Below are 27,212 nucleotides of genomic sequence, written 5' to 3'. Positions count from 1 at the left end.
TAGCTGAGACGGCAGATGTGACAAAGTGTGTGAGCTACAAAATGACTGATAATTCACTTCCCCCTCCAAATCTCCTACAGGAATCTCTCCCGTGGCCCACCCTAACTATACACACAGGAAGGGAATTCTGGGGGATGTACTTCCACCTCCCTTGACACAGTAGGCAGCTACCGCCTCTTCTGGTTTCATTGTACGACCATGAGCTGAAAAGCATGCATATAATTAGTGAGCTGCCTACTTCTGCTAACTCTGGTTGCACATCATATAGAAACAGATGAAGAATCTCTAAGATATACGGTGGGAGAAAAAAGAATCTCTAAGTTGTGTGCTAATATTTGGTTTTCTGTCCAGATTTCATATAACCTCTGTGGCATTGCTGGCCCCTCAGGGTTAGACCCAGTTGATGCCTCTTGGCCTAGCTTTCTGGCCCATTCATGGAATTGATCAAGAGTGCTCCGGAGACCACAGTCATTTCCCTGTCATCCCGGATGGTCTGATATTTCATTCTAACTTGTCTCCCATCTTCCCTCTATCTCTTTACCTTTCTCCTCTTTCCATTGTTCTTACCATTCTCTGTCTCCTTCCTTTGGATATTATTCCTTCCCCCAGCTTGATGTCTCAGTTGTACTCTGCTCATGAGACCACATATTCTACACACTCTCATTTCTACTTTCCCCAATACTTCACCTCTCACCACACCTAACTCTCATTGATTAGCCATTTACATACCTGTATTCTGTCATTTTAAATATATAACTAGAAATAGGCAAAAGGTGATATTCTATATATAAGACATTCAGGAAGATGCAGTCTACAAAATGCCATAAAATTGATGCACTCCAGTAACAACATTCTTTTTTTTTTTTTTTAAAGATTTTATTTATTTACTTGACAGAGATAGAGACAGCCAGCGAGAGAGGGAACACAAGCAGGGGGAGTGGGAGAGGAAGAAACAGGCTCCGAGCGGAGGAGCCCGATGTGGGGCTCGATCCCTGAACGCCGGGATCACGCCCTGAGCCGAAGGCAGTCGCTTAAGGACTGCGCCACCCAGGCGCCCCCAGTAACAACATTCTTTGTCAGAAATTCAGAGGTAGAAACACAATAGGAGATAAAATGTATGCATTTTAGGACCTCATATAAGTAAGTTATGCCATTGCCATTATTAACTATCAGCTTAGATCATGTTTTATGCCAAGTCCTGTAGCAGAGGAGGCAGAGAAGGAGGCCAGCCTGTTGTTCACCCAGGGAAGTTTGAGGACAGGTCTGCAAAAAGAGGAACTGCGGGCATGTTTGTACCCGATTAGTCTTGGCTCCTGGGAAAAGCTTGTAAAGAAGGGATCAGTTCCTCCACTCTTACCTGCTGATAGGACTAGGGCTCCAGTGACTCAGAGCTTGCCCTTCCTTCCCCTAAGGAGAAGATGCCCAATGGGAGGTATGGGAGGAGAGAGACTTCATTCTAAAAAGATGATATCAGGTTTGCCTTTGTGGCCAGTATGGTAAAATTAACATAATTTCAAGGTCCCCTTTCCCAAGCAAAATTGTTCCCACTTTTCTAAACATTACTGAAAATTTCCTTAACCACAAGGTCTTTTATTTGACAACTAGAAATGAAAAATGTAAAAGGGAAATCTTTGGTTTAGATAAAAATTTAATATGCATGAATTTCAATGAAAGGCTAATGGGCTACTTGGCCCATCATTCTTAAGTAAGTGGTATTAAACCCTTCCTAGGCTTTGAGAGGAAGAAGGGAAAGGAGAGTTAGCATCAGAGGACAGCCTGAGGAGACAAGGAAGGTATACAACATGGAGATGCAGATTTTACCAGACTTAGCCATAATTATCTTCTGCTGAGTGGGGGCAGCGACAGGCTGGGTATTAAGGGATTTCTGTCGCATACTTGAAATGGCTTTTTAAAACCAGCTCACTGAGCGTAATGCATCAACGTGCTGGGGTGGGAGGGAATTGATTTAGCTACTGAGTTTGCACTTTGCACAGCGTCCTCATCACAGTCCTGAATATTTGCATCTTATTCAAAGCTGCACATTCATTCCGTCTTCACATCTCTGCTGAGGATACCACCTCACCGCAGCAGAAGCTCCTGCTTCAGCAGTGAGTCCCACCGTTCAGAAGGAAACCTGGCTTACTGGATCCAGGAATGGAATTAATGGAATTCACCTTATTTATATGCCACTCAATTGAGAGCAATTATCTTCTTACAGATCAGAATTAACCATTATAATTTGTATAAATGTTATTAGGAAAATATGTTTATAAACCATTATGTGGAACACTTAGCATCGTGTTAGGTTTTAAAATGAAAATTAAAACTCTGCAAGTGTTTCCATATCTTCTTAATTAATAAATAAGACAGATTACTAAAAAAGGGGAAATGATAGTGAAGAGACAGAAGGGAAACAGAGAAATAGACAATAAGCAATTAAATTCATACCATGCCGGATGCCTTAAACACAGGTCTGGGAATCGTGTCCTTTCAAGGAGCTAATAGTTTCTAGAAATAAGAGGAAAGACTTTTGGGGATGAACACTTATCGTTTGCTACGAGATGCTCTAAAATCCATTCCCTCCACCTGGAATTAAAACGTCATTGAAATTCACAAGAGGGCCAGGCTATGCAGCCCACATTTGGAGGGTGCAGAACGGAGCAGGCTGCTGCTCCAGCCAGGCATTTCCCTGCACGCAGCTCTGTCTGTGGGATGTTAGCAGCAGATTCAGCAGTCACCTCGCATAACCTACCCTTGCTCATGCAAGCTTTTAACAGGCTTTTCTTTGGAAATGATTGCACAGTTATTTAGTCGTTTACAAAATCAACCAATTCCCATGGTGAGATTTCTTTCTATGGGAGTCAAATCTTAGATTCTAACTAGCAGAGCGAAAATCTGTTGTCATGGAAACCATTCCCTTTTCACTAGGCTGGCACTGCAATTGACTTGCATGGAGATGGATTGACAGAGACGCAGAGGGAAAGGGTGAAAAGAAATCAGACATGGCTTAAATCCATTTTCCTGAACGATATTGATGACCACTATTAATTTTATGTTGGATGGAAATTGACAGATAAGCACTGGATCGTAACATATCTTTCAATACCGGGGGGAGAAAAACCAAAATATGGTTTAGAAGCTATTTAAGATATCCCAAAGAGTTTCTCTTTTGCCAAAGAGGATCATTTATTAGAAAAAGATTGTGTTTCACTTTGTTCTCAGAGTAACGGAAGCATTGGTAGTGAAAAGGAGAGTAATATTAAGGATGATTTCATTTTCTTATATTTGGGCTTTATAAATTAAATGCTAGGACTGCAAGAGAGGGAATACGTGGATTTATCAGCAAAATGCAAGGATCGCATGCCACTCAAACTTATAAGTCAAAGTAAAGGAACCAAGAACATCCACACTCGAGTTCTTCTTCCTATAACTTACGGCATCATAAGTCGACCAAAACAGCATTATGAGCCTTACAGCATTTGTGCCTTCCCAAAGGATAGGACGTTTCTGAGGGCGGGCGAAGATACCAGCAGAAGTGATGTGTGTCATCCTGTTTCTTACTTCATGGCACCAATCATTCCTGCTCCCTCAGAAAAAATTGCTACTTGAAATTGGGCGTAGGTTTCCTCCTAAATGACCTTTACCGGACACATCTTTAAAATTAAAATCACATCATTGTGAGAGGGCACACAGACCAGTTAGCAGTGGCCAGGTAACTGGATTCCAGATGCTGCTGGGTGTCTGCAACAGAGGAAAAGTGCCAACATGACCAGGGGAAGGGCATGAGGTCATCCAAGGCAACATAGCCTGTGAGTGGAGGGCTCCCAGGATCAAGCATTAAACAAAATTGAAACATTTCTATTGGTCCATTATAAGACGCTTGACGGTTTTGTGAATATCTATTTAAATTCGGAGATTAAATTGAAAAACAAGACCATCTGAAATCAGACATTTTTTTTCTACAATATGTGGGGTCTTAGTAAACAGAGATTAATTATATAATGAGTATTTATCTTTGGGGGAAAAAACGTCCATTATGTTAACTTATTTATTGATTACTGAGGTATAACTAATACACAACATTGTATTAGTTTCAGGTGTGTGATGACATATGATAAGGAATATATCATTAATGAGATATTAATGATAAGGAATACATTGTGAAAGGATCACCACATCCAGTCTAGTTAACATCCATCACAACACATAGTTACAAAAAAATTTTTTTGTGTGATGAGAGCTTTTAATATTTACTCTTTTAGCAACTTTCAAATATGCAATACAGTGTCATTAACTATAGTTGCCATGCTGTACATTACATCCCCGTGACTCGTTTATTTTAGAACTGTAAGTTTGTACCTTTTGACCCCCTTCACCCATTTCACCCATCATTCCCATCCACCCCCGATCCCCAGCCTCTGGCAACCACCAATCTGTTCTCTGTATCTATGAGTTGCGGGTCTTTTTGTTTTGTTTTGTTTTAGATTTCACATGTAAGTGATGTCATATGATATTTGTCTTTCTGACTTATTTTACTTAGCATAATGCCCTCAAGTTCTACAGTCTTGTCACAAATGGTAAGATTTCATTTTTGTGGCTGAAAAATATTCCAGTGTGTGTGTGTGTGTGTGTGTGTGTGTTATATCACATCTTTTTTATCCATTCATCTACTAACAGACACATTGTTTCCATATCTTGGCTATTATGATTAATGCTGCAGTGAACATGAGGGTGTGTATATCTTTTCAAGTTGGTGTTTTCATTTTCTTTGGACAAATACCCAGAAGTGGGATTACTGGATCATATGGTAGTACTGTTTTTAATTTTTTGACCAGCTGCCCTATAGTTTTCCATTGGCCGCACCAATTTATATTCCCAGCAACAGTGCACAAGGGTTCCATTTTCTTCATATCCCTACCAACACTTGTTATTTCTTGTATTTCTGATAAAGCTATTCTAACAGGGGGCACCTGGGTGGCTCAGTCGGTTAAGTGTCTGCCTGCGGCTCAGGTCATGATCCCAGGGTCCTAGGATCTAGTCCCACATTGGGCCCCCTGCTCAGTGGGGAGCCTGCTTCTCCCTCTCCTGATCCCTCTACTTGTGCCTCTCTCTCTCTTTAAAAAAAAAAAAAAAAAAAAAAAGCTATTCTAACAGGTATGAGCTAATATTTCATTGTGATTTTGATTTGCATTTTCCTGATTATTAGTGATATCCTCATGTACTTGTTGGCCTTCTGTATCTTCTTTGGAAAAAAATGTCTATTCAGATCCTATGCCCATTTTTAATGTGATTATTTGTTATTTTGCTATTGAGTTGTATGTGTTTTTTATACATTTTGGATATTAACCCCTTATCAGATATATGATTTGCAGATATTTTCTCCCATTCAGCAGGTTGCCTTTTCATTTTTCTGATGGTTTTCTTTGCTGTGCAGAAGCTTTTTAGTTTGATGTAGTCCCATTTGGTTTTTTTTTGCTTTTTGTTGCCTTTGTTTTTAGTGTCAAATCCAAAAAAACATCACCAAGATTGATGTCAAGGAGCTTACCCACTATGTTTTCTTCTAGGAGTTTTATGGTTTCAGGTCTTATATTCAAGTCTTTAATCTATTTTGAGTTAATTTTTGCACATGGTGTAAGATAGTGGCCCAGTTTTCTCAACACCATTTATTGAAGAGACTGTCCTTTCCCCATTGTATATTCTTGGCTCCTTTGTCATAAATTAATTGACCATATATGTGTAGGTTTATTTCTGGGCTCTCTATTATGTTCCATTAATTTATGTGTCTGTTTTTATGTTAATACCATACTGTTTTGATTATAATAGCTTTGTAATATAGCTTGAAATCAGGGCATATGATGCCTCCAAATTTGTTCTTTATTCTTAAGATTGCTTTGGCTATTCAGGATCAAAAATATCCACTTCTAAAAAACATAAATTATCTACAGTAAAATATACAAATTTTAAATTTACAGCTCAATAAACTTTAACATATATATGTATGTGTGTATATTTACACACATGCATATACATACACATACACACTACCACCCAAATTAAGATATAGAACATATCCCTACCTCAGAGAATTTCTTTACGATACTTTCCAGTCAATATCCCCATTTTCCTGACTTTATCATTATAGATTAGTTCTTAAAATAGCCTGTTCTTTAAATTTACATAAAAACAATATGTACTTTTTGGTGTCTGACTTCTTTTACTTAATATAATTTTTTAAATTTCATTTTTGTTTTGTGTATATCATTAGCTTGCATTTTTTTATTGCTAAACAGTGTTCCATTGTATGCATATACACAATTTATTCATATTACCATCGATAGTCATTTGCACTGTTTCCAGCTTTGGGACTATTATAAATAAATCTGCTATGAACATTTTATTAAGTCTTTTGGGACATACACTGTCATGTAGGGTAGGTATACATTTAACTTTATTAGAAAGAGCCAGTTTTCCCGAGTGGTTTTACCATTTGAACTCCTGCTATCATTGTGTAAGGCTCCGCATCCTCACCAGCACTCAGTGTTGTGAGTCTGGTGGGTGAGTAGTGGTCTGTCCTTTGTGCCCCTTGTTTTTAAAGAATCTGTGGGGGCGCTTGGCTGGCTCAGTCAATAGAACATGCAACTCCAGTGCTTGATCTCTGAGTCGTGAGTTTGAGCCCCACACTGAGTGTGAAATTTACTTAAATAAATTTTAAAACCTTAAAAAAAAAAAAAGAAAAAGAAAAAATCTGTGCTAATGTCTGCATTGATAGTGTAGTGGGGTCTTGAGGTCAGAATTAAAATTCAGATATTGTGATTAATGTTTCCCAGCCTGCTAATGACCCCCATGCTTTTGAAAAATGCAGCTTTTCTAAGTTCAAGTAAGCTGAGATTTCATTAAAAAATATTCTGAAATTATTGAATGCTTAGAGCTTAAGAACATTGTGTCAGAGCCATCCTGGATATAAGCACTTAAGTGCAAAAAAGCCACCTCTTTTATGATCCATCTCTTTTTTTTTTTTTTTTTTGATGGGGGAAGGGACAGAGAGAGGGAGAATCTTAAGCAGGTTCCATACCCAGCATAAGCCCTACCCAAGACACGATCTCAAAATCCTGAGTTCACGACCTGAGCGGAAATCGAGAGTCAGATGCTTAACCAGCTGAGCCACCCAGACACCCCTGATTCATTACTATTATGTGCTATCTAAGAACAGTATTACTAGAGGGAACAGTGTTATAGCATTTGAGTTGCTTACCTAGCCCAAGAGAATATTAAAAAAAGCAATATATTTTCATAAACTGATTCTCTTTATTAATATATAGAAAAATTTGTAAATGCAATTTTAATTTCCTGTTTGATCCAGGAGTTATTTAAAATGGTGTTTCTTAATTTGCAAGAGATTAGTAAACATTAAGTAAAGCATTTGGGGGAATTTAGTGGGATAGAAAGATCAAAATTACTAGTTAATTTTCACATAGTAATAGACAAATGTAGGTTTACATGAGATGAAAAATGGGACGTTAACAGTTTGCAAAATAGAAAAACAGCAAAATATCCAAATTAGTTGGTGAGTAAAAGAAAGATATTAAAAGAAATGTGATAATGCCACAAAAATTTTTAAAGGAAAATGGATTATAGTAGAAATATATATGCTAAAGATGGAATGAAGCCAACAATATCAAATACAATAAATGTAAATAGCCCAAATTTCCCTATGATAAGGTAAAAAAAATCAGATTGAGTTAAAACAACTGTAGCTTTAAAATAAAAGATGAAGAGGGGTGCCTGGGTGGCGCAGTCGTTAGGCGTCTGCCTATGGCTCAGGCCGTGATCCCAGCGTTCTGGGTTCGAGCCCGGCATCAGGCTCCTTGGCTGGTAGCCTGCTTCTTCCTCTCCCATTCCCCCTGCTTGTGTTCCCTCTCTCGATGGCTGTCTCTCTGTCAAATAAATAAATAAAATCTAAAAAAAAAAAGATGAAGAAAGTGGGTGCATGGGTGGCTCAGTCAGTTAACCATTTGACTCTTGGTTTCAGCTTAGGTCACAATCTCATGGGTCATGTGATCGAGCCCTGCATCGGGTTCCATGCTCAGTGGGGAGTCTGCTTAAAATTTCTCTCTCTGCCCCTCTCCCTACTCTTTCTCTCTCTCTCACATAAATAAATCTAAAAAAAAAAAAAAAGTTGGGCAAAGTTATATGAGAAAGAGAAAGAGAGGAGGGTATATATAATAGTATCAGACAAAATGAAGCTGAAGGCCAAAAGAACTAAATGAAACCTAGCAGGGTATGAACTGGTGTTAAAAGGTATAATGAATGCACAAAGAAGATAGAACAAACAGCAAAACCACAGATTATGGAAGACAAAAATTCATAGAAATAAAGAACATGATCAGAGCATAATCTTTGTGAGAAATTTAATCACCTGTTTATTTTAGAATATTGTAGGCCAAAGAGACAAATAATAACCAAGAATGTAGGGTATCTGTACAACCCAGTTAACAGGTTTAATTATGTTTACAAATGTGCTACAAAAGTTTACATTATGCATAGTATCTTTATATTATATATATATATTCTCTCCTGAAGTATATTCTTCTCTTTTGCCCATTGAATGTTTACCAGAGGCTCTTGTGTACATGTATGTGTCCACAAAATAATGATTATAAGCTTTAAAGTGTAGAGATTTTGTGAACCAGACGTTCTGACCAAATTTTACTAAAACTATTAAGCCATGACTTTTCACTTCTCTGGCAGACCACCTAAATTTTCCAGGTTGTTTTTCAGTTTTTGTTCCCTAAGCCTTTCTTGGTAAGCAAACAAGTGTCCTGAGGCCAGCCTTATTCACAGATAGTCATCAACAATGGGAAGAAACTAGTTTCCTTGACAAACACTTATGTAGTACTAGTAGCAGTCTGTAGACTAGGACCTCTCCTAAGTGCTTTACAAATTATACCAGTGGGAATTTCCACTTTAACTAGGAAAAGATCAATAAGAAGTTTTTAAATAAAATCTCCCTCCCCTCAACTTGGTAATTTTACAAATGCAAATTTTAGAAATGAGATTCCATTCTTTGCCTATCTGATCTTAAAAATCAATACAAATTATAATATTTGCAGTGTGTTATATTGGCAAGTATTACTTACATCATCTTTATCAGGAGTATACATTAAATGACACTCAGGGACATTTTGATAACATGATAACATTTAATGTGAGTATGTGAAATTTGATTTCTGAAAATGAGAATAATCAAGAATGTGTTGCAAGGTTTACTTCATGAAATTCATGCCAGCTCTTTGCAAAAAAAATGGAAGCAAACGAAATGTTCTAAAACAGGAGATTAAATAAATTATGGTGCATCTACGTAGTGGGTTACCCTTCAGCTTAGTGCTTAGCAGAATAGATTCTGGCCACATACTTCGTGGGTTTGGATTCTGCTCTGCTTAACAGTTTTGGGACTTTGGACCATATAACCTCCCTTGCTTAATTCTATCACTTACAAAAATTTTGAATAATAATAGTACCCACCTTTGCTGGGTTGTTGTATGAAAAAAAGATGTGTTAATATGTATAAGGCATTACAGGCAGTGCTTGCCACATAGTAAATATTATCAAAGTGTTATATAGCTATTACAAAGGGGGAAGTAGCATATTTTTAGTCAGATGGGAAAATATTTATAGCATATTAAGTGAAAAGAGCAGATTTCAAGACAGCAAAAGATATATGACATCATCCCAATTTAGGTGATACATATTATACAGAGACGTACATATCTGCCGATTGATAGGCAGTATTACTGTATACAAGATTTCAAGGATAAACATCAAGGGTCTGTTATCAAGGCTATTGATATATCTGGTGAGATTATTTAATTTTTTTCTTCTATTAAGTTTTTTATTTTCTGATTTTTCTGAAAGGAGCATGTTCTGTTTTTGAAATATGGGGGGAAAGTTATTTCTTAAAACAAAAACGTCTTCCTCCCACTAGTTATTTCATTCTAATCACTAGAGGCTTGAGGAACAAATAATAGTCATTCTAGCTTTAGCACTTAACACTTGAGCCTCTGAAAGAGCACAGTAAAAACTGCGTTTCTGTATGAAAAATAGTTCAGTGATTTTTCACTTCATCATATGTATTTCTAAGAGCATGTTTTTAATTAGAGAAAAGCTCTCGTTTGAAGACTGAAAGTTTCTATCTGGGACACTTAAATACTATAGAGAACTGAAAATTTCTTGATCTCAAATCTGTTCTGCTTCCCTTAAAACTGTGCCCTGGTAGTGTCAGACAATGTGCAATACCACCTGGAAGGACATGGCGGACCACTGTGGACATGAAGGCAGCCAAAGGGATCCACAGAGAAAACAGCTTTCTGGGAAAGGACTCAGAGTCTGCTGACTAGGGCCTTAGAATTCTCCAAAGTGAAAAGGCAGCATACACACAAAGGAGATCTAGCCTATAGTACATCTCTGGGATGTAAAATCCAATATTTACACAAAGGCTTAGCTCAAGGAAGGCATATTTTTGATCCTCAGCTGTAAATACTTAGTAACTGCCTAACAACACACCTATCATGGTTTTGAATATCCACAGAAAGGCATGCTCTCTGACAGAGCCTTGGGCAGAGTGGTGTTGACCTTGAAGCCTCTATGCTCGCTGCTTTATTAAAGTTTCATGCCTTCCATCGCAACAATTGCTGCATGAATTCTTTCACAGCTTCCAGCACTCTGCAAAAGCCATAGAGATGCGGCTAAGTGAACCCCCCCCCCCCCAAGAAACTGTGAGCATTGGGTGAGGCAACAGTTTGTTGTGGGTTTTTTTCTTTTTCTTATTTTTTGTTTTGTTTTTTTGCTGTGCCTTGAGGCAAAGAGTGACTCTTCTATCTTGCTGAAAAAACCCTCCATGTTGATTTGCATCTCAGCTTGAGAGTATCCTGTCTAAGGCAGAGAAATATTTTAAGTTTGGTTGATAAAGGCCATGCAGAGTATAGCTGGAATTCAGACTCCAGCCAGAACTATGTCTGGTGAGGAAAGCAGATACTTCTCATTTGCCCTGAGAGGTGGACAAGCTACATTTCTGTTGTTAGAATAGTCTAGTCTTCTGCTTCATTAGAGAGCCCATAAGAGAGAACTTTTATTTTTTTTTAAAAGATTTTATTTATTCATTTGACAGAGATAAAGACAGCCAGCGAGAGAGGGAACACAAGCAGGGGGAGTGGGAGAGGAAGAAGCAGGCTCATAGCAGAGGAGGAGCCTGATGTGGGGCTCGATCCCATAACGCCGGGATCACGCCCTGAGCCCTGAGCCGAAGGCAGACGCTCAACTGCTGTGCCACCCAGGCGCCCCAAGAGAGAACTTTTAAATGGAAATTATTAAGCCCAGAATGGTGGTGGTTTCAGACCAGTGATGGTTCCTTGAGGGAAGGGAATGTGTTTACTTTCTTTATCATTGTTTTCCTAGCATGAATCACTGTGCCTGGTCCATGATAAAACTCTGTGAGTAGTGATTAAATTAAATCAGGAAGGAAAAGATTACAATTGCTATCTGTATTAGTCAGTTTTGCTACAGTAACAAACAGCCCCTAAAAGCTCAGAGGCAAAGGTTTATTCCTTGCTCATGTTTTGTCCTGTTCCACACGTCTTCTTTCCAAAAGCCCACAGCCGCTGTGTGGGATGTACACAGTGGTATGCAGGTATGCTGGCCAGCTCGTGCCTGCTCACTGCTCAAGAGCTGACAGTACACACCTCTTCTAACTCCACATTCAGTGATGTCATGTTGGTAGCCTGAAACCAACTATGTATTTACACCTTTGAAATTGGCAAATACTACAAATCAGAATTTGGGTTTTTTGCTTTTGTTTTTTGAGAGCCAATTTATCAGCACACCACTGGATTCAAAAAGCCAATGAGCTGGCAGAAAAACCACAGTTTCTTTAGGCTAAAGCAAATCACATGGCCAAGAATGACAACGGGGTGGGGACACATGCTCCATCTACAGGAGGCACCACAAGTCGTACGGCAAGGATGGGAAAGGAGCAAGTAGTTGTGAACAATAACAACCTAGTGCTCTGTCTGGATAATCGTAAGTGATCAAACCCCAAATTGGGACATGTGGTATGACAAAATGTTTTAATGATTTGTGTATGTCTATTTTAACATAATTCTTACTATAAAAATACTGTTATTTACGAATGTTTACAATATGCCAGGTGTTGCATAGAGGAACTTTATATGTATGATTTCATATAATCCTCACTACAGCCCTCTGATGCAGGTACTGTTGTTATCCCCATGTTGCAGATGAGGAAACTGAAACCCAGGAAGTTCAGTGTTTTAGATTGGGGCTCCTGGACACAGACTCAGAGTTCTGAAGGGATGGTTAGTGCTGAGTGCTCGCAGTAGACCCAGCTGTAAGGAAGTGAGAAGGCCAGGAGTGAGCAGAGGGTGAACCTGCAGGGAGTTCTGGAGCTGGGATAGTCCTTCAGGGTTGTTCTCAAGTCATGGCCAGGAGGCCCCAGCAAATCACTCATGGGACACCGTGGAAGGGGGCACAGCCCGGAGCAATGCGGTTCTCCACAGACAAGAAAGACTCACAGAGTAATCTATCAACAGTGATATTCCCAGCAGCTGGAAGAAGGGTGCAACAGCCTGCAACAGGGAATCTGGGCAGAGCACCACAGTATTCACTACCTTAGGTAATATGCCCATGGTCCCACAGCAAGTAAAAGGCTAGGATTTAAACCCCAGTCCATCTGACTTTAACGTCTGTCCTCTTAACCCCAGTGCAGATTAGTGCCTATTGCCCTGTCTATCTCAGTCAGTTGCTACCATCTGGTGAAAAAAATAGCATTTCTGGTCCATGTTTATGGTTTCCAGAATGACTGAAACAGAATGTTTGAATTTGAATTGTTATTAAAAAGGTCAGTGGTATTATGCATTAGCTTTTGGTGTGGATGTTTGTGTACTTGTGTGTGCAGCACTAGCCCTGAGGAATGGGAAAGGGGATTATAAGGAGCAGTGTGTTAGGTGCATCATGTCTTCTTCCTTTCTTCTTGTACACAGCTTATATCTCACATTCACAGTAAAAATGGTATCATTGGTTTAATATATCAGAGATGTGCCAGCTCAGGCAGTGGACATGCTTCCTTCCCTACCCTTAAAGTTAACCTGGGCCTGCTGAAGGGTCAGCTCATTGCCCAAGATGGCCCCAGCTTCCCCTAGGTCGGAGCCAGGGTCAGCCACTGTCAGAGAAAAACAAAGCGGACACCAGTTAAAGTGGTAAGGACAGATTTCAATCAGTTATATACTATTGCAATAGGGAAAGGAGTCCAGCATGAACTGAACTCAACTTCAATTTGTACAGAAGTGACTGGGCATTTTAAAGGGAGAATGAAGGAATAGGGAGGTGATGAGCTAGGGCTCGGGAGAGTCAGGGAAGTGAGAAATTATAGAAAGTGGGAACGGGTGCTGGCCCATGTGAAACCCAACTGGGTTTGCTAACTGGTGCTTATGGAGTTTAGGCCCCTATCCTCTTACAGAGACTAGGAGACAGGAGCCCTATCTTCAGGTGTTGGCTGAAACAACCAGTAAATTCTTTTGGCAGAAGACTGACACTTTAAGGGGTCTAGGGTTGTGCTAGGGATGTGGCCATAAGCCATTAAAAACTTTGTTAGTGTTTTGTTCAAGTCTTTATGGGCCAAAGTTGAGGAGAGGGTTCAGAGGAACCTGGCTACAGTTTGGCCACAGGGAGGGTCTTGGTCACAACCAATTAGCGATAAGCAGCAGTTTAGTGGACCCAGGTCAGCTGCCCACTAGGCCCCTCTGATACCAGCCTTATCCAAAGCCAAGAGCTTTCCAACACTCCACTGATGACTCATATACACATGTACTCTCGCACACATGGTTATACTCTCACACACTCTGTTCTCATGCTTGCTCACACATACACATTCACTTTCTTTCTCATTAGCGCACACACACACACCTAGGCTACCTGTTTACGATCACAGTCTGTTCACTGCCCCTGCCCTGCGGCTGGCCCTCATCTCCAGACAGGCCAGCCTGTGGAGCTTCTTGCCACCTAATTAGTGAGCTGGGGCTGGGGTATATCCAAGGTCTTCTATCATCAGAGAAACCAGAGGAGAGATCCCTTTGTGCGGGGAAGGAAAGGTACAGGCGGAAGTGGAAGTTTTAGCCGGGAAAATCAGTCCCCCTGGAGTTCAGCTCAAAGGTTCCCCAAATTCTAGTCACTCAGTGACTTCTCATTCCTTTACCTGAGTCCACCCTCAGCCCAGTGCCTCCCAAGGTCTCAGGTCAGTGCGTGGTAAAGTCAGCGCTGGACCTCAGTCCAAAGCTTTTGGCTACTATCCATGGGTCTCACAGGAGACCCATGGATCTCATTGACAGGTCCTTTTCAAATTCACCAAAGAACTTTATGCAGGAAAAAAACTAGGTTAACTAGCTATGCCATGGTTTACACTATAATCTACCTTTTAAACATAATCAGGTTTCCTCATAATCAATCCTCATCCCCTCACCAACTCACCTTCCTTGGTTTTACATGCTCTCACCATGGGTGGTTTTTATTTCTTCCTGCATTTGTGAGAGAAGACTTCTCTTTGGACGGCGGAAGCAAAGAGCACAACTTTGGAGTCAGACTAGGGTTTGTGCTCCTGCTTTTATATGTGAGTCGTGAAACCTAAACTCAGGTATATCCTTTCTAAGCCTCTGCAAAATGGCAGGGTGGTGATTGGGATTAAATAGGATGCCCATTGAAAGCACCCAGCAGTTCCTTGCTAATAAGAAATGACCAATATTTTGTAACTGTTCGAATTTGTTGCCTTTACTTTTTAAGTATAGAATGTCAGTAATGTAGTAAGACTTAAAAATCAGCATTCCTTCCAGAAAAAATTGTTCTTCTAGAGGCCTCACTTCAGAATCACATTGCATCAATTGTCACTTTGCTCCTGTGTTTTGTGTTGACCCTGGTACCTGGGAAGGAGGTGGCCTGGGCCACAGCCCCTGAGCGGAGTGCACTGTGACAGAGTCACAGACTGTTGCTTGTGTGTGGTCTCACCTATGTTGCACTAATTCTTTAGGGTTGACCCTTTTTGACCTGTCCCATACCTGTAACTTCAGCTCACAGACAGCCAGGAAGCTTTCCTTCATTTGTCTAGATTGTCGTCATCTAATCTTCGTAGTAAACTGAGGGAGGAAATAACATATGAATGATGTTCACGGCAGAGCGAGGAAAGGAGACACCATCCTCCGCAGCTGGACAGATGCTCAGCAAGGAAGGTGTTGGTCAGGACTGAATCCCATCCCTGTCTGCCGAGCCTCAGTAATAGTGGGTTGCAAACCGTCCTCCCCCAGGGCTTCCAGGTTGAGCTTCTGATCCCTTATAACCTTCACTCCTTTGGAAGGTGAGGGGAATCTGGGCAGAATTGGAGGAGAAAAGCAGCACAGGAAGGAAGGAGGACGGGAAGTGCTTTGTTTCCCTCCTTCAAGCTCTGAGCAACTTGCCCTCTTTCTGGGAGATCTTGGTGATTCAGAGCATGCTCTGAGCTCTTGCCTCCTCGGCTGCATTATTTCCCCACTCTCATTCACTTTCTGATCATGACACCTTTTCAGAAAACTGGAAGACAGCTATCCAGGAAATCAGAATGGCATTGCTTAGGCATTATAAACCGCTTCTAATGGCTACTGGTACAGCCAAAGGTGCTGTAAGGAAAACACACTACGTATTTGCATCTTTGGTGTTCTGGTATAAATTCACAGGGCTGCTCTGCAGTGCTGAACACATTTCTGTTATCCCACAGCAGGAACTTAAATGCTTCTGGGAAACAAAATCAATCAATAATAATGTTCTTTTACATCAGCTATAGCTTATAAATGTGATCAAAAGCCTATCCTATAAAAGCAATGCACACATAAATCCTTATAATAAGAGCATTTTCTAGTGATAAATAGCTTCCAAGATTTTTCATTGTCTCCTGCTCAGTTTCTACAAGTTGGCAAAGCTTCAGAGAAAGGTTTTTAGATATTTATCTTACAATGCAGTTGTTTATCAAATACCGGAACCATTAGCCAGGAAGAAGGCATTCCTGCGCTTGAAAAGAGGCACAAAGGGAGGTAATCTGCAAATGAATTGATTTTTTCAGTTCACTTACTGCTTTGCCATAGAAAAACCTGGGAGCGGATGAGGCCAGTACTCCTTGTATACTACGGAGTCATTTTTTTTCTAAGTAGATAGCAGTACCTGGTCAACAATTCTTCATGGGTGTCAGGTCTAACTTACATTGCACAATTAAGTACCAGGCGGGGATACAAGAAATGAGGTGGCTTCAGTTCTGGGTAGCTGAATGAACATGGCTTCTATATTCCAACATCCAAATGTGGTTACTAAGGCAGAGGTTATAATAAAAGGGGGAAGAAAACTGTGGTAACCAGCAAACTTTTGCTCGTTCAGAAGTAACAATGAGAATGTCTCCTTTGGAATATGTCTCTCATTGTGTTGCCTGCCCCTCTAAATGAGACCCTCCTACCCTCCTTCGTCCCCTGGGCTCTTGGAAAAAGTTCTTGAGAAAACTTTTACCCCAAATAATAGGTGCAGCTGGGACCTGGTAATAAATAATTGAGTAGCCCTTGAAGCATCGTAGGCTCACTTTGTGCCTTTTCTTACTCAGCTGTGTTGGTCTAGCCTCCCTGAGTCTGAGTACATAGATCCAAGTACAAGTGATGAAGGATATTCTCCAACAGATCCTGTTCCAGGGATGAATCTGCTCTGCAAATCTCCTCAGTCAATCTGCAGGTGTTTGTGAGCAGGAAGGAAGAAGGCAAATAGGAGTTAATAACCACGTGGCCTGGGTGGCTCAGGTCATGATCCTGGAGTCCCAGGATCGAGCCTTGCCTCAGGCTCCCTGCTCAGCGGGGAGTCTGCTTCTCCATCTCCCTCTGCTCCTCTACCCCAAACACCCCCACCTCATGCTTACCCTCTGTGTCTCCCTCTCAAATAAATAAATAAAATCTTAAAAAAAAAAAGTTAATAAGAACCAACATTTATTAAGCATGTACCATGCACCAGAGGGGTTCTGAGTTTTAAATTATTTCATGCAAGGCCCATAACACCTAAGAATAGTAATAGTCTTCTAATTTTATGGAGGAGGTAGAACTATGTATAAAAGTTTGAACACGGGCGCCTGGGTGGCTCGGTCGTTAAGCGTCTGCCTTCAGCTCAGGGCATGATCCCAGGATCCTAGGATTGAACCCCTCATCAGGCTCCATGCCCCGCTGGGAGCCTGCTTCTTCCTCTCCCACTCCCCCTGCTTGTGTTCCCTCTCTCTCTCTCTCTCTCTCTGTCAAATAAATAAATAAATAAAATCTTTAAAAAAAAAAAGTTTGAACAGCCAGTAACTGGTAGCATTTATGAATTCAGAGTAGTTCCCTTAACCATTACGCATAGCTAGCAGGAACTTTTGCATTGGTGAAGGCACTAAACCCTCATGATAACCCAACTACAAAACATTATTATGCTTCCCATTTTTTACATTGGAGTAACTCAGGCACAGGTAACTTTCTCAAGGTCACATTTAGTAAAGGACAGCAGCAGAATTGGAACCCTTCCAAGGCCTGTGTTCTTTCTACCTCCCCACATTGCTTCTATCAAGCATTTGGCATGCATATTTTTAAAGAGATCCAGTGCCCAACTTTGTATTTAATAAGGCAAATATAAGAGAAGAACTTTCACTTAGCCTTATACTCTCTAGCTCTATCCATGTGGTTGCAAATGGTAAGATTTCATTCTTTTCTATGGCTGAGTAATATTCCCTTGTATATATATACCACATCTTCTTTATCCATTCATCTCTTGGTGGACACTTGGGCTGCTTCCATAGTCTGCCTATTGTAAATAATGCTGCAATAAACATAGGCATGTGTGTATCTTTTCAAATTAGTGTTTTTGTATTCTTTGGGTGAATACCCAGTAGTGGAATTACTGGATCATTTGGTAAGATGAAGGGGATTAAATGTAGCCTTAATTTGATGAGCACTGAGTAATGTAGAGAATTTTTGAATCACTCTCTTGTACACCTGAAACTAAGATAACACTGTATGTTAACTACACTGGATTTAAAAATTTTTTAAAAGACACAGAAACATTCATTAGACCAAGAGATATAATTTTAAGATTCTGCCCTTTCACTTGAAAGGGAAGAGTGGTTGAGGTATTATGTTGGCAAGGAGGGGAGTGGGCTTTAGTTTTCAAAGAAGATGTTGTGGGAATGGAGTTTGTCTCTGTAATTTACAGGAGAGATGGGAGGATATGCCTAGGCTGCTAGGAGAAGACTTTGCATCAATATTCTTCCTGCCCCAGACCCAGACCAATAGCACTTTGGCCTAAATCATTTTGACAATTATCACATCATCTGACTCACTGTTTTCTTTTAATTTCAAATTAAATAAATTATTGCTGAATTAATTAAATGAATTAATGAGATGAGGAAATTCCAGACAGATATCCGGGGGCAAGGGCCTCCGAAATGGCCAGTAGTTTTCCCTGCTTCAGAGGACAAAGTTCTCAGGAGCCTGTGGAAGGTTCCTGGATGCCATTATTGCCAGAATCCTCATGTACAAATGTTGGCTAAATGTCCCAAGCTCTGACAAGAAGAATCTGAGGAGGTTGAAAACTCCTGGGTCTTGGATTAAACAACTCTGTACGACCTTGTTGCTACTTCCTGAGATTATAGCTCCACGGTTTCCTTCTTTATCTTTGCAGAGCCAGCTCTCCCAGGCCCTGAATGGACTGTCAGACAGGGCCAAAGAAGCCAAGGAGTTTCTGGTGCAGCTCCGCAACATGGTCCAGCAGATCCAGGTATTGGCAGCACCTGAGACAGAATGCAACACCCGCCCCCACCCCCCCACCCCGCCATGGGTTCAATGTAGCTGCATCGTGGGGAAATTTGTTTCTTCTACTTTTCTGTGTTGTGGGGAAATTCCAATTATTTTTTCCTGCTCTCTTCTAATACAAACACACGTGCAGATCAACTTCAAATATGCCCCCTTCTCGAGGTGGTTCTATTTTGCCCACAAGCCAGCAATACAACATGGTTTTCCAAATAGCTCCTGTCTTCAGCACTGAGTCCTAATTCTCTACTACTGTGGATTCAGAAAGAGGCCTCTTTCTGAATTCAGAGTCATAATTGTTGAGTTTTTTAATCTCCACAGGTTCCCAAAACACCTTGTAATAATTATATCTTATCTGATAATAACAAACAGGTCACATTTTCCCTTTTCTCCCTCCCTCCCTCCCTCCCTCCCTCCCTCCCTTCCTTCCTCCTTCCCTCTTTCCTTCCTTCCTGCCCATAGTAATTCTTCTTCTCTACTTAGACACTTAAATATTTTCCAACCAAGATCCCCCCTGGTAGTATAATTTCAGATTGCTTTATTTGGATGCAATGACCCACAGATCGGCCCACATTTGAGAGCTTGTGAATTCTCCACTGTTGCTAAAGGGAAGAACCCATAAACTGCACGAGATGCTTAAATAATGACGTTCTGCACTGTTTACTGTTCTTATGTTCTGAGGTTGCCTCACAGAGATAACCTCCACTCTGGCCTCCAGTAAATTGCTTTCTGAGTTAATATTTAACCCATGTCAAGGTAGAAATATCTTTTTAAATGTAAGCCAGACTTTCAAACATCTCACACTGATTTCCTCACCCTTTTTTGCATATATGCTCATGTTAAAACTTTTGATTCCCTAACAACCTAACAGTTGTACACTTCCCTCTGTTTTCCAGAGCAACAGAGGTTATCAGTCAGTCCCTTCTTTGCTTTTGTCTCTGCACCCCACCTCTTCATCAGAGCAAAGCTTTCTTTCTGCTCTGCCTCAGAACCTGTAAGAAAGCTGCCCTCATCCTCCCAATATTGCCCTGCATGGGAAATAAAGAGCTCTTAAACGATGTTTTCTATAGGACTGCTGAGTACTCACAAGCAGTTGTCATGAAAGCCAAAACTTCACACGTAGAAGTCGTTGCTCTAGCAGTTACTAATGCACACCTTAAACGAAGAAGATCTGGCATTTGAGAAGTTATCAGATACCTATCGGTATGTCCTTGTATGAAGAGACGCAGTTCTTTATGACTTTGGGAGTAAATTAAAATTCGATCGGCTAAGCTGTTCTTTCTTGCCAGCCCGTAAAAGCTTACGGTTGACTCAGTCGGATGCTATTTTTTTCAGTGCTATTCGTGTATATTGAGTATTCATCTTTCATTTGCTATGAATTACAATTGTTTTGCAGATTATGGTTTGACACTCAAAATTACATATTGAAAGGATGACTGTTCATGAATGCTTATGATTTAGGAGAGAATTGCTTGAAAGAAATGTCTACATCATGTATAGATTTAAATCAAGTAAAGAGTTAGGTCTGGCATTCGATTTAAAATCATGGAGAAGCTATAATTCATTTAGAACGTGGTTAGCTTTCTCTCCACAAGTGGCTGGTTCATAACCTGTACGGTTGGTGGATGCCTGCTAAATATACTAATTGTTCTTGACCACCTATGCACATTGTTTGCTTTCCTTAATGAAAGGAGCAAGTACTTTTGCCCATGATTATTCTTATAAACTTCTGTTGTCACTGGGTTATTATTTTAAATTGAAGACCACTGCCATCCTCTTTCTTCTCTTTCTTCTTGAATTTAAAGATTCTTTAATTCTCCTTCCTCCACCACACACAACCCATTCAGGCAGCCAGCCTCTCTGAATGCCACCTTCCACCATATATAAGTGGACATAACACCGTCTCTCAGAAGGATTCGTGTTCAACTCTACAAACTGAGCTTTATTTTACACAATATAATGTGAACTGTGGAGATGATTTCCTTTCGATAAAAACAAATTTATTAAGTAATATTTATCTTTTTCATTGTAAAATTCAAGGGAACACTACCACTGTAGAGTGAAATTTATCCAGTTACTTTAAAAATGCTAAATGTGCATTGTGGACTTCCTTTTCATCTCCTTCAGCAGGGATTTCCACCCCACAAATGGGCAGGGGAGCTCTGTTTTTTCTGGCAGCCCAAGGAGCCCAGAGGCTTTGGGGCTAAGACATGTGCTCTCTTGTGCAGGAGAACAGTGTGGAGTTTGAAGCTTGCCTTGTGGCCCAATGTGATGCTCTCATTGATGCCCTCAACAGAAGGAAAGCCCAGCTGCTTGCACGTGTCAACAAGGAACATGAGCACAAGCTGAAGGTGAGTGCTGTGCCATGGGGAGAGCGGAAAGCCAAGGAGCCAGGCTCCCAGGGCCAGGATGGACAGGCTAGATGGGTAGGCCAGATGCCCACAGTCTTGGGTGGCCAGTGGCCTGGAGGGCAAGGAGCCAGCATCCCTTCATTCACCATGCACGCCCCCATTTATCTCACTGGTATTTGTTGAGTGACTCCCCTGGGTCAAGAATTACTCTGGGTACAGGCACAATTAGGTAAATAAAAATTACTGCCCTCATGAGGCTTATATTCCACCAGAGGGGATAAACAATAAGCAAGATAAGTAAGTAAAATATGCAGTATTTAGTAAAAAGCACTAAGAAAAATAATAAGGACTAGGGAATGTGAAGTACTGGGGAAGGGGGTTGAAATTATAGACTGGGTGGCCAGAGTGACCATACAGAGGCAAAGGTCCTTTTGAAATAGGAATGGAAACCGTACTTTGTAGAAAAAAAACAAGATTTGTCTTCACTTCTGAAGTGAACTGTGCAACTGGATAGCTACACAGACTTTTATCATCATACTGTGGAATCAATTGATTATGAGTTTGGGGCCCCATTGGCAAAAAGATTGCTCTTCCTGAAGACATCTGATACCCCATCCATTGGAGCAGGGCAACAAGATGTGGGAGCAGGCTGGAGAGATGGGAAGGACCCAGCAGGAGAGAGCTCAGAAGTAGGCAGTCAGCAGAGGTCCACATGCATTGCCAATAAGCCCCAGGGTAGCTACCAGAGGGTGGAGGGTAAGGGGTATGCAGTGCCAGCCTGCTTAGGGCAGAGGGAGAGGTGAGGTCGAACTACAGGTTCTCTGGTGGGGTTAGGCAGTCAACATCAGGGAGCTTCAATAGTGGGCAGCAGAGAATGGATACGACCTCAAGGGAGCTCATGAAAAGCCCCGTAAGCATCAGATACACCTAGATGGTTTGGAACAGGCTGTAGTCTCCAAAGAATAGGGGAAGGCCCCATTTCTAAACAAATGGGATTCCAGTAGGAGAACCAAGGAAGAGTTTCAAAATGAAATAAGAGAACACTGCTTACAAGATTTGGGGCTCAAGCTTGGTGGCAGGGAAGCTTCAAGCCAGGCCAGTACCCATCTTATGGTTACCAGGCAATAAACTAGTTGCTAACTAGGGCATGAGTCCGTGGCAAGATCCGTGGTAAGACTGGCAATGCTGAGCCCTGAGCAGCAGAATCACCAACCTTCCAACTTTACTCTGTGCCTCAGCCACACACCGGGACCCCGAGCCCCAGGGGGCGCGGCCAGAAGGCAGGGGGCCAGGCAGCCTGATACAGAATAGGCGCTCCCCAGGGAAGCTTAGTTTTCTCCAAAAGTAAGAAAACCCCAATCTAGCTTCCTCCTCTAAGAGGCTCCCTCTTCCACGGCCCACCTGCTGCAAAACACAGAGCCACACACCTGCTTTTTCCTTCCAAACAGTCAGTGTCATATAATGTGGCTGGAATATAAACCTTTCTCCCCGCCTCAGGTGTCACTCTGAGAGGGCCTCTAGAACTGCACCAGGCAGGAGGTAGAGCTGGGATAACAAGGCCCAAGCCTGAAAGAGCTCCTGAGGGCTAAGCCCCATGAGGAAGTTTGCTGGCCTGACCCCCTCTGGTGCTCGGTCAGGGCCATATCTCTCTGAACATTCCTGATGAGACCGTGGCCGTACAGTTTTATCAAGGAGAGGCACAGAAGATTCCTTGATAAAGAAAATTGCATGGCTTGAAGTTAAATCTGAAGCAGGAGTTGGGAAAGAAAAGTGCACAGGGCTCTAACATTCAGAGAGCCTCAGCTCTCTCTTCCTGTTGGTTTGGACAGGAAACCAAGGCTGGCAATGATAACACTCCTTCCAGAGACGCCATTACTGTTTCTTAGTGGTGGGTTTAACTGGAAGACCCTGTTAGGTTCATCCTAGAACGAACTCAAACCTGTTTCCATACCTGCTCTAACATTACGAACAGAGAGTCACTATAGCCCTTCATCGCACACCCTTCAGACACCTAGAACTTTTATTGTACAGTGGAACTCAAATATCACTGGAATCGCTTGGAGTTCTTTAAAGTAAAACCGTAGCTGTGTTTAGGAAATGAGCTGAATGGCTGGGTTTTCCCTCTACATGGTAGACCAACCATTTTGGTATGTAGTCACCAAATGTTAACTTTTTCTCAGTGGAAATCTCTTTTTTAAGACATTGCAGACACCTTCTTGGTATCTTTAAACAGAACACGGTGAACCATTTGTGATAAATCATACACGGCCTATGGCGGCCACTGCAGGTTTTCTACATGGCAGAGCCATGAGGGCAGCGATCTGGACAGAAAAGGGAATTGCAGATTGAGAAAGCATCATTTATCCATATTAACAGCAGCAGAGGGGCATGAGAGCCCCTAGGAGCCCCTGCATAGTGCTGTCCCTGCGGGATGGGCTGTGCGGGGGCGGGGGGGGGGGGGCACAGCTAGNNNNGTACTGGTGACCTGCTCCAGCGGGGCACACTGATGCGCCCGGGGCCACGGAGCAGAGGCAGCTGCCTGCTCTCATTCCACCCTGCCCAGCGTGGAGTGCCCTGCCCCAGATCCCCAAGAGCCCCGGAAACAAGAGGCAGGTGGCTGGTTGTCCCTCACGGCAGCAAAGCTGTTCTGTCTTCTGTTGTGAGCGATTTGTTTCTCTGCTGTTTTCAGCGGATTGTATGTCCCTACTAAAAACCGCCAGCAGCGCCGACAACCCTGGGACTGCGGACGCCAGCCTCCAAGTCTCCCTCCCTCTGCTTTTCTCCTCCTGCCTTTCCCCTTTCTTGTCATTTCTGTTGCTACTCAGATTTGTGAGAAAAGACTGGCCTTTTATAGACATCCCTTGCCAAGCACAGTACTTCTTTCTGTCTTTGTTGGCTGACCCATCACTCACAGTCGGGCAGGGATAATCTTATGGTCTTCCGCTCCCCTTTGGCAGAGTTCTCTAGGGGCCTGCTTTTCGCTGACAAAGAGGAGAGTTGTGTGTGTATTTTTCTGGCAACTTTCTCTTCTTGAGCAATCCAAAAGGCTGGGGATGCTGGAAAGGGAGTGTGTACAAAGCCAGTCTTTATCATCTCCTCATGCCCCTCTCTGAAAGCACTGATTGCTTGAGCAGATTGGATGGTTCTGGTTCTGAGACAAGCCCGAGCTGAGAGGTGAAGAGCCCAGCTTCTGTGTCATAGAACACGGGGTGTGAGGACACACTTTATCACTTACTAGGTCTCTAACTGTGGGCAAGTCTCTGGCTCAGTTACTATCACCTGTGGGTAAAATCAGGCCAGAAGGGGTGGTCACCTCACAGAGCATTGCCAAGCACTTAGCACAGTCCTCAGGAAATGTTAGCCCTTAATGTTGTTAGCATTGAGAGAGAATGCCTGGAAATGTAGTGGCATCAAGCACACTGAAGTGCTCCTAGGGACTTACTTTCCCTTAATACCAGAGTATGTGGTGTAGAATTAGTCTATACACAGGTGCGATTGCCTCTGAGCCTAAGAAAGTGGCTTGAGTTTTTAATTGATCACCCTATAAAATAGTTCACAAATTTTGGTGAGCTATTTTTAAAGTTAGTAAAAAAAGGCTTTGAGACATATGTATGCAGCTGTGACCATATTTTAAGAATATTTGAGATATAAATTATGGTTAATACTATTCTGTGGTTTGAAATAAAAAACACTGGGAGACAGATTTCTATTTTCAGGATGTGGTGAATGAATCAAATGTCAGAAAGCTACTGAAGGGGAAAAAATGCTTTTGAGCTTTCAAGAAATACTACTGATTCATGGTTGGGACAACTTGGGCAAAATCCCCACAATAAGCACCATAAACCGGATCCCCCAGCTGTCTTGTTTGAACTAGGTGTTTTGTTACCATTCTTCCTGGGCCTTCCTGACCTGAGTAAGGCCTTAAAATATCCTTACTGTCTGTGATCCGCACAGGGAATTTGTGACTACGTTTAAATGTGCCATTAAATGAGATCCATGGTTTTCTCAGGAAACTTACAAATGTCATTTCTCTTTTAGTAACCTCAAAGAAATATCTGAGAATGGTTTTTATTTATGTAACACTCAGAATTTGAAATAATTCTACAATCGTCTTAAATGTATATTTGCTCCAATATATTTTAGAGTAAATTCATATGAATAGTACAAGGTGACAGGTGTCTTCTTGGTTACCTTTCAATTCTAAGATTGTCTGGAAGAAAATAAAGTTATAGTTATTAGAAAATATTCTGAAAAAGTCTAATCTTTAATTTCCATGTGTGGTTGGTAAATGAACGTACCAACAAAATTACCCAGCGAGAATGCTAAAAGATAATGATAAAGTTTGCTGTTTTTCACAGCTTTTCATTTTTACAGCAGACCTCCACATCCCAATTGTAACTATATACAGAATGTTTGACTTTGAAACCAAGTGTACTGTTAGACTTTGTTAGAGTCATATCATTATCGTCATCATTGTCTTTATTATTATTTACCATGTATTGCCTGTCATGCTCCCATTATGTTTATTTTAAAAATTAATTATATGGTCATATAATGCAGAGTACAAATTTACACTAGGGACATTATTGGCTTGTCAAATTGCTTACTTAAGCTATTTTGCCGTTGCCTCAAAACAGGCTAGTAATCTTTTGATTTAGATTGGGCGGGGGGATGGGAAAGAAAGAAAGAGAGAAAGAGGGAGAGAAGGAGGAAGGGTGGAAGACAGACCTATCCAAGCTTACAGATTTTTTTTTAAATAATTAGATAGGATTTGACTGGCTAGAGCCATTACTAGAAAGAAAAAGCAACAAATTTAAGCCAATAATCAGCTCAAACCCAGTAAAACTACTGGCAATAAGGTTCTATAAGTCCATTACAATGAAGACATTTGGAAAAATTAGGCACACTGGAACACTTGAAACCTTTGACTGCCCTTCGGGGGCCAACTCTAAAATTTTAACCACAATTATTATGGATTATAAGGCTATCATTAATGGGAAATTCATTTGGCAAATGCTGCGATCCTCTGCTTCCTACATGTAGGAACAAAAGTCACAGAGGGACGGTACAGGACAGAGTGCCCTGGTGCGCATGGAATCACCAGGATGCCACCACACACAGCTGGAGCTCACCACAGTTAGGGGACACTCTTCTGAACACTCTTTACCCACTTTGGCAATGTCAATGGAGGACAGCCACAGACCTTCTTTAACACCCTTTGCCTGATCTCAGACTGAGTGACATCCCTTACCTCCAGAGGGCAGTAAACACATACTTTGAAGGTGAGAGTAATGTGTGTCTCCCTGCACCTCGCAGCCTGCAAAATACCATGTTGTATGCATCACTTTTACTGTGGCCCACGATAAATGGTAAATGTTCTCCTGAGTGGGTGGGACCACACCAAAACCCGTATCTCTCCAAAGGACTTGTATTTCTTCATTAACTTCTCTGTACGGGGATGTCGTATTCCACACACTAAGTGTGTACTTTGCATACTCCACTCAATGTTTATTGATGAGGCTATTGGTGGCATTCACACTTTTGGAATGGAAATTTCAGTTTTGCTGTTAAAATCTCAAGCCTTCTAAAACAGATACATGTTTTATTTAATAGAGCTAAACAATCCTTTTCTTGATTAAAAATGCAAAGCCTCAAGACTGGTCCTTGAAATGATTTGTTGCCATGTGGGTAAATTAATAACATTAGTACAGAGAGTGGTATCAAGAGAAGGCGGGGGAATAGTTGCCTATAATCATGTGGGAGAATGGTGGCATGTGAAATATTAAAAATGCTCTTCCTTAATTTAAATGCCTCTAAGTTTTAGTGAATATAATGATAATATAGGGGATAATATTCTACTCTAGGAAAAAAAAACACAAGAGAATTTGTTATTTTACTAGATGAATCTCATGGCCATCTCTTCACCTATAACTCACAAGTGAATCCATTCCAAGCATTTGTTGGTCAT

The 27,212-nt window shown here is 41.4% G+C and overlaps 1 protein-coding gene across 2 annotated transcripts in view; it reads left to right on the top strand.

Annotated features, from left to right (window-relative positions):
- The window catches only part of TRIM9 (tripartite motif containing 9), a 105,556-nt gene that overhangs the window by 40,684 nt on the left and 37,660 nt on the right, over positions 1-27,212 (top strand). For both annotated transcript variants that reach the window (XM_008707614.2, XM_040620900.1), the window contains exons 2-3: positions 18,766-18,861; positions 21,122-21,244. In XM_008707614.2, coding sequence (XP_008705836.1) covers positions 18,766-18,861; positions 21,122-21,244 — 219 coding nt within the window. The remainder of the gene's footprint in view (positions 1-18,765; positions 18,862-21,121; positions 21,245-27,212) is intronic.

This window comes from Ursus maritimus, unplaced genomic scaffold (genome assembly GCF_017311325.1).
Source record: "Ursus maritimus isolate PB19 unplaced genomic scaffold, ASM1731132v1 scaffold_36, whole genome shotgun sequence".
In the NCBI taxonomy this organism is placed as follows: Eukaryota; Metazoa; Chordata; class Mammalia; order Carnivora; family Ursidae; genus Ursus; species Ursus maritimus.
This window is presented reverse-complemented; position numbering and strand designations above follow the sequence as displayed.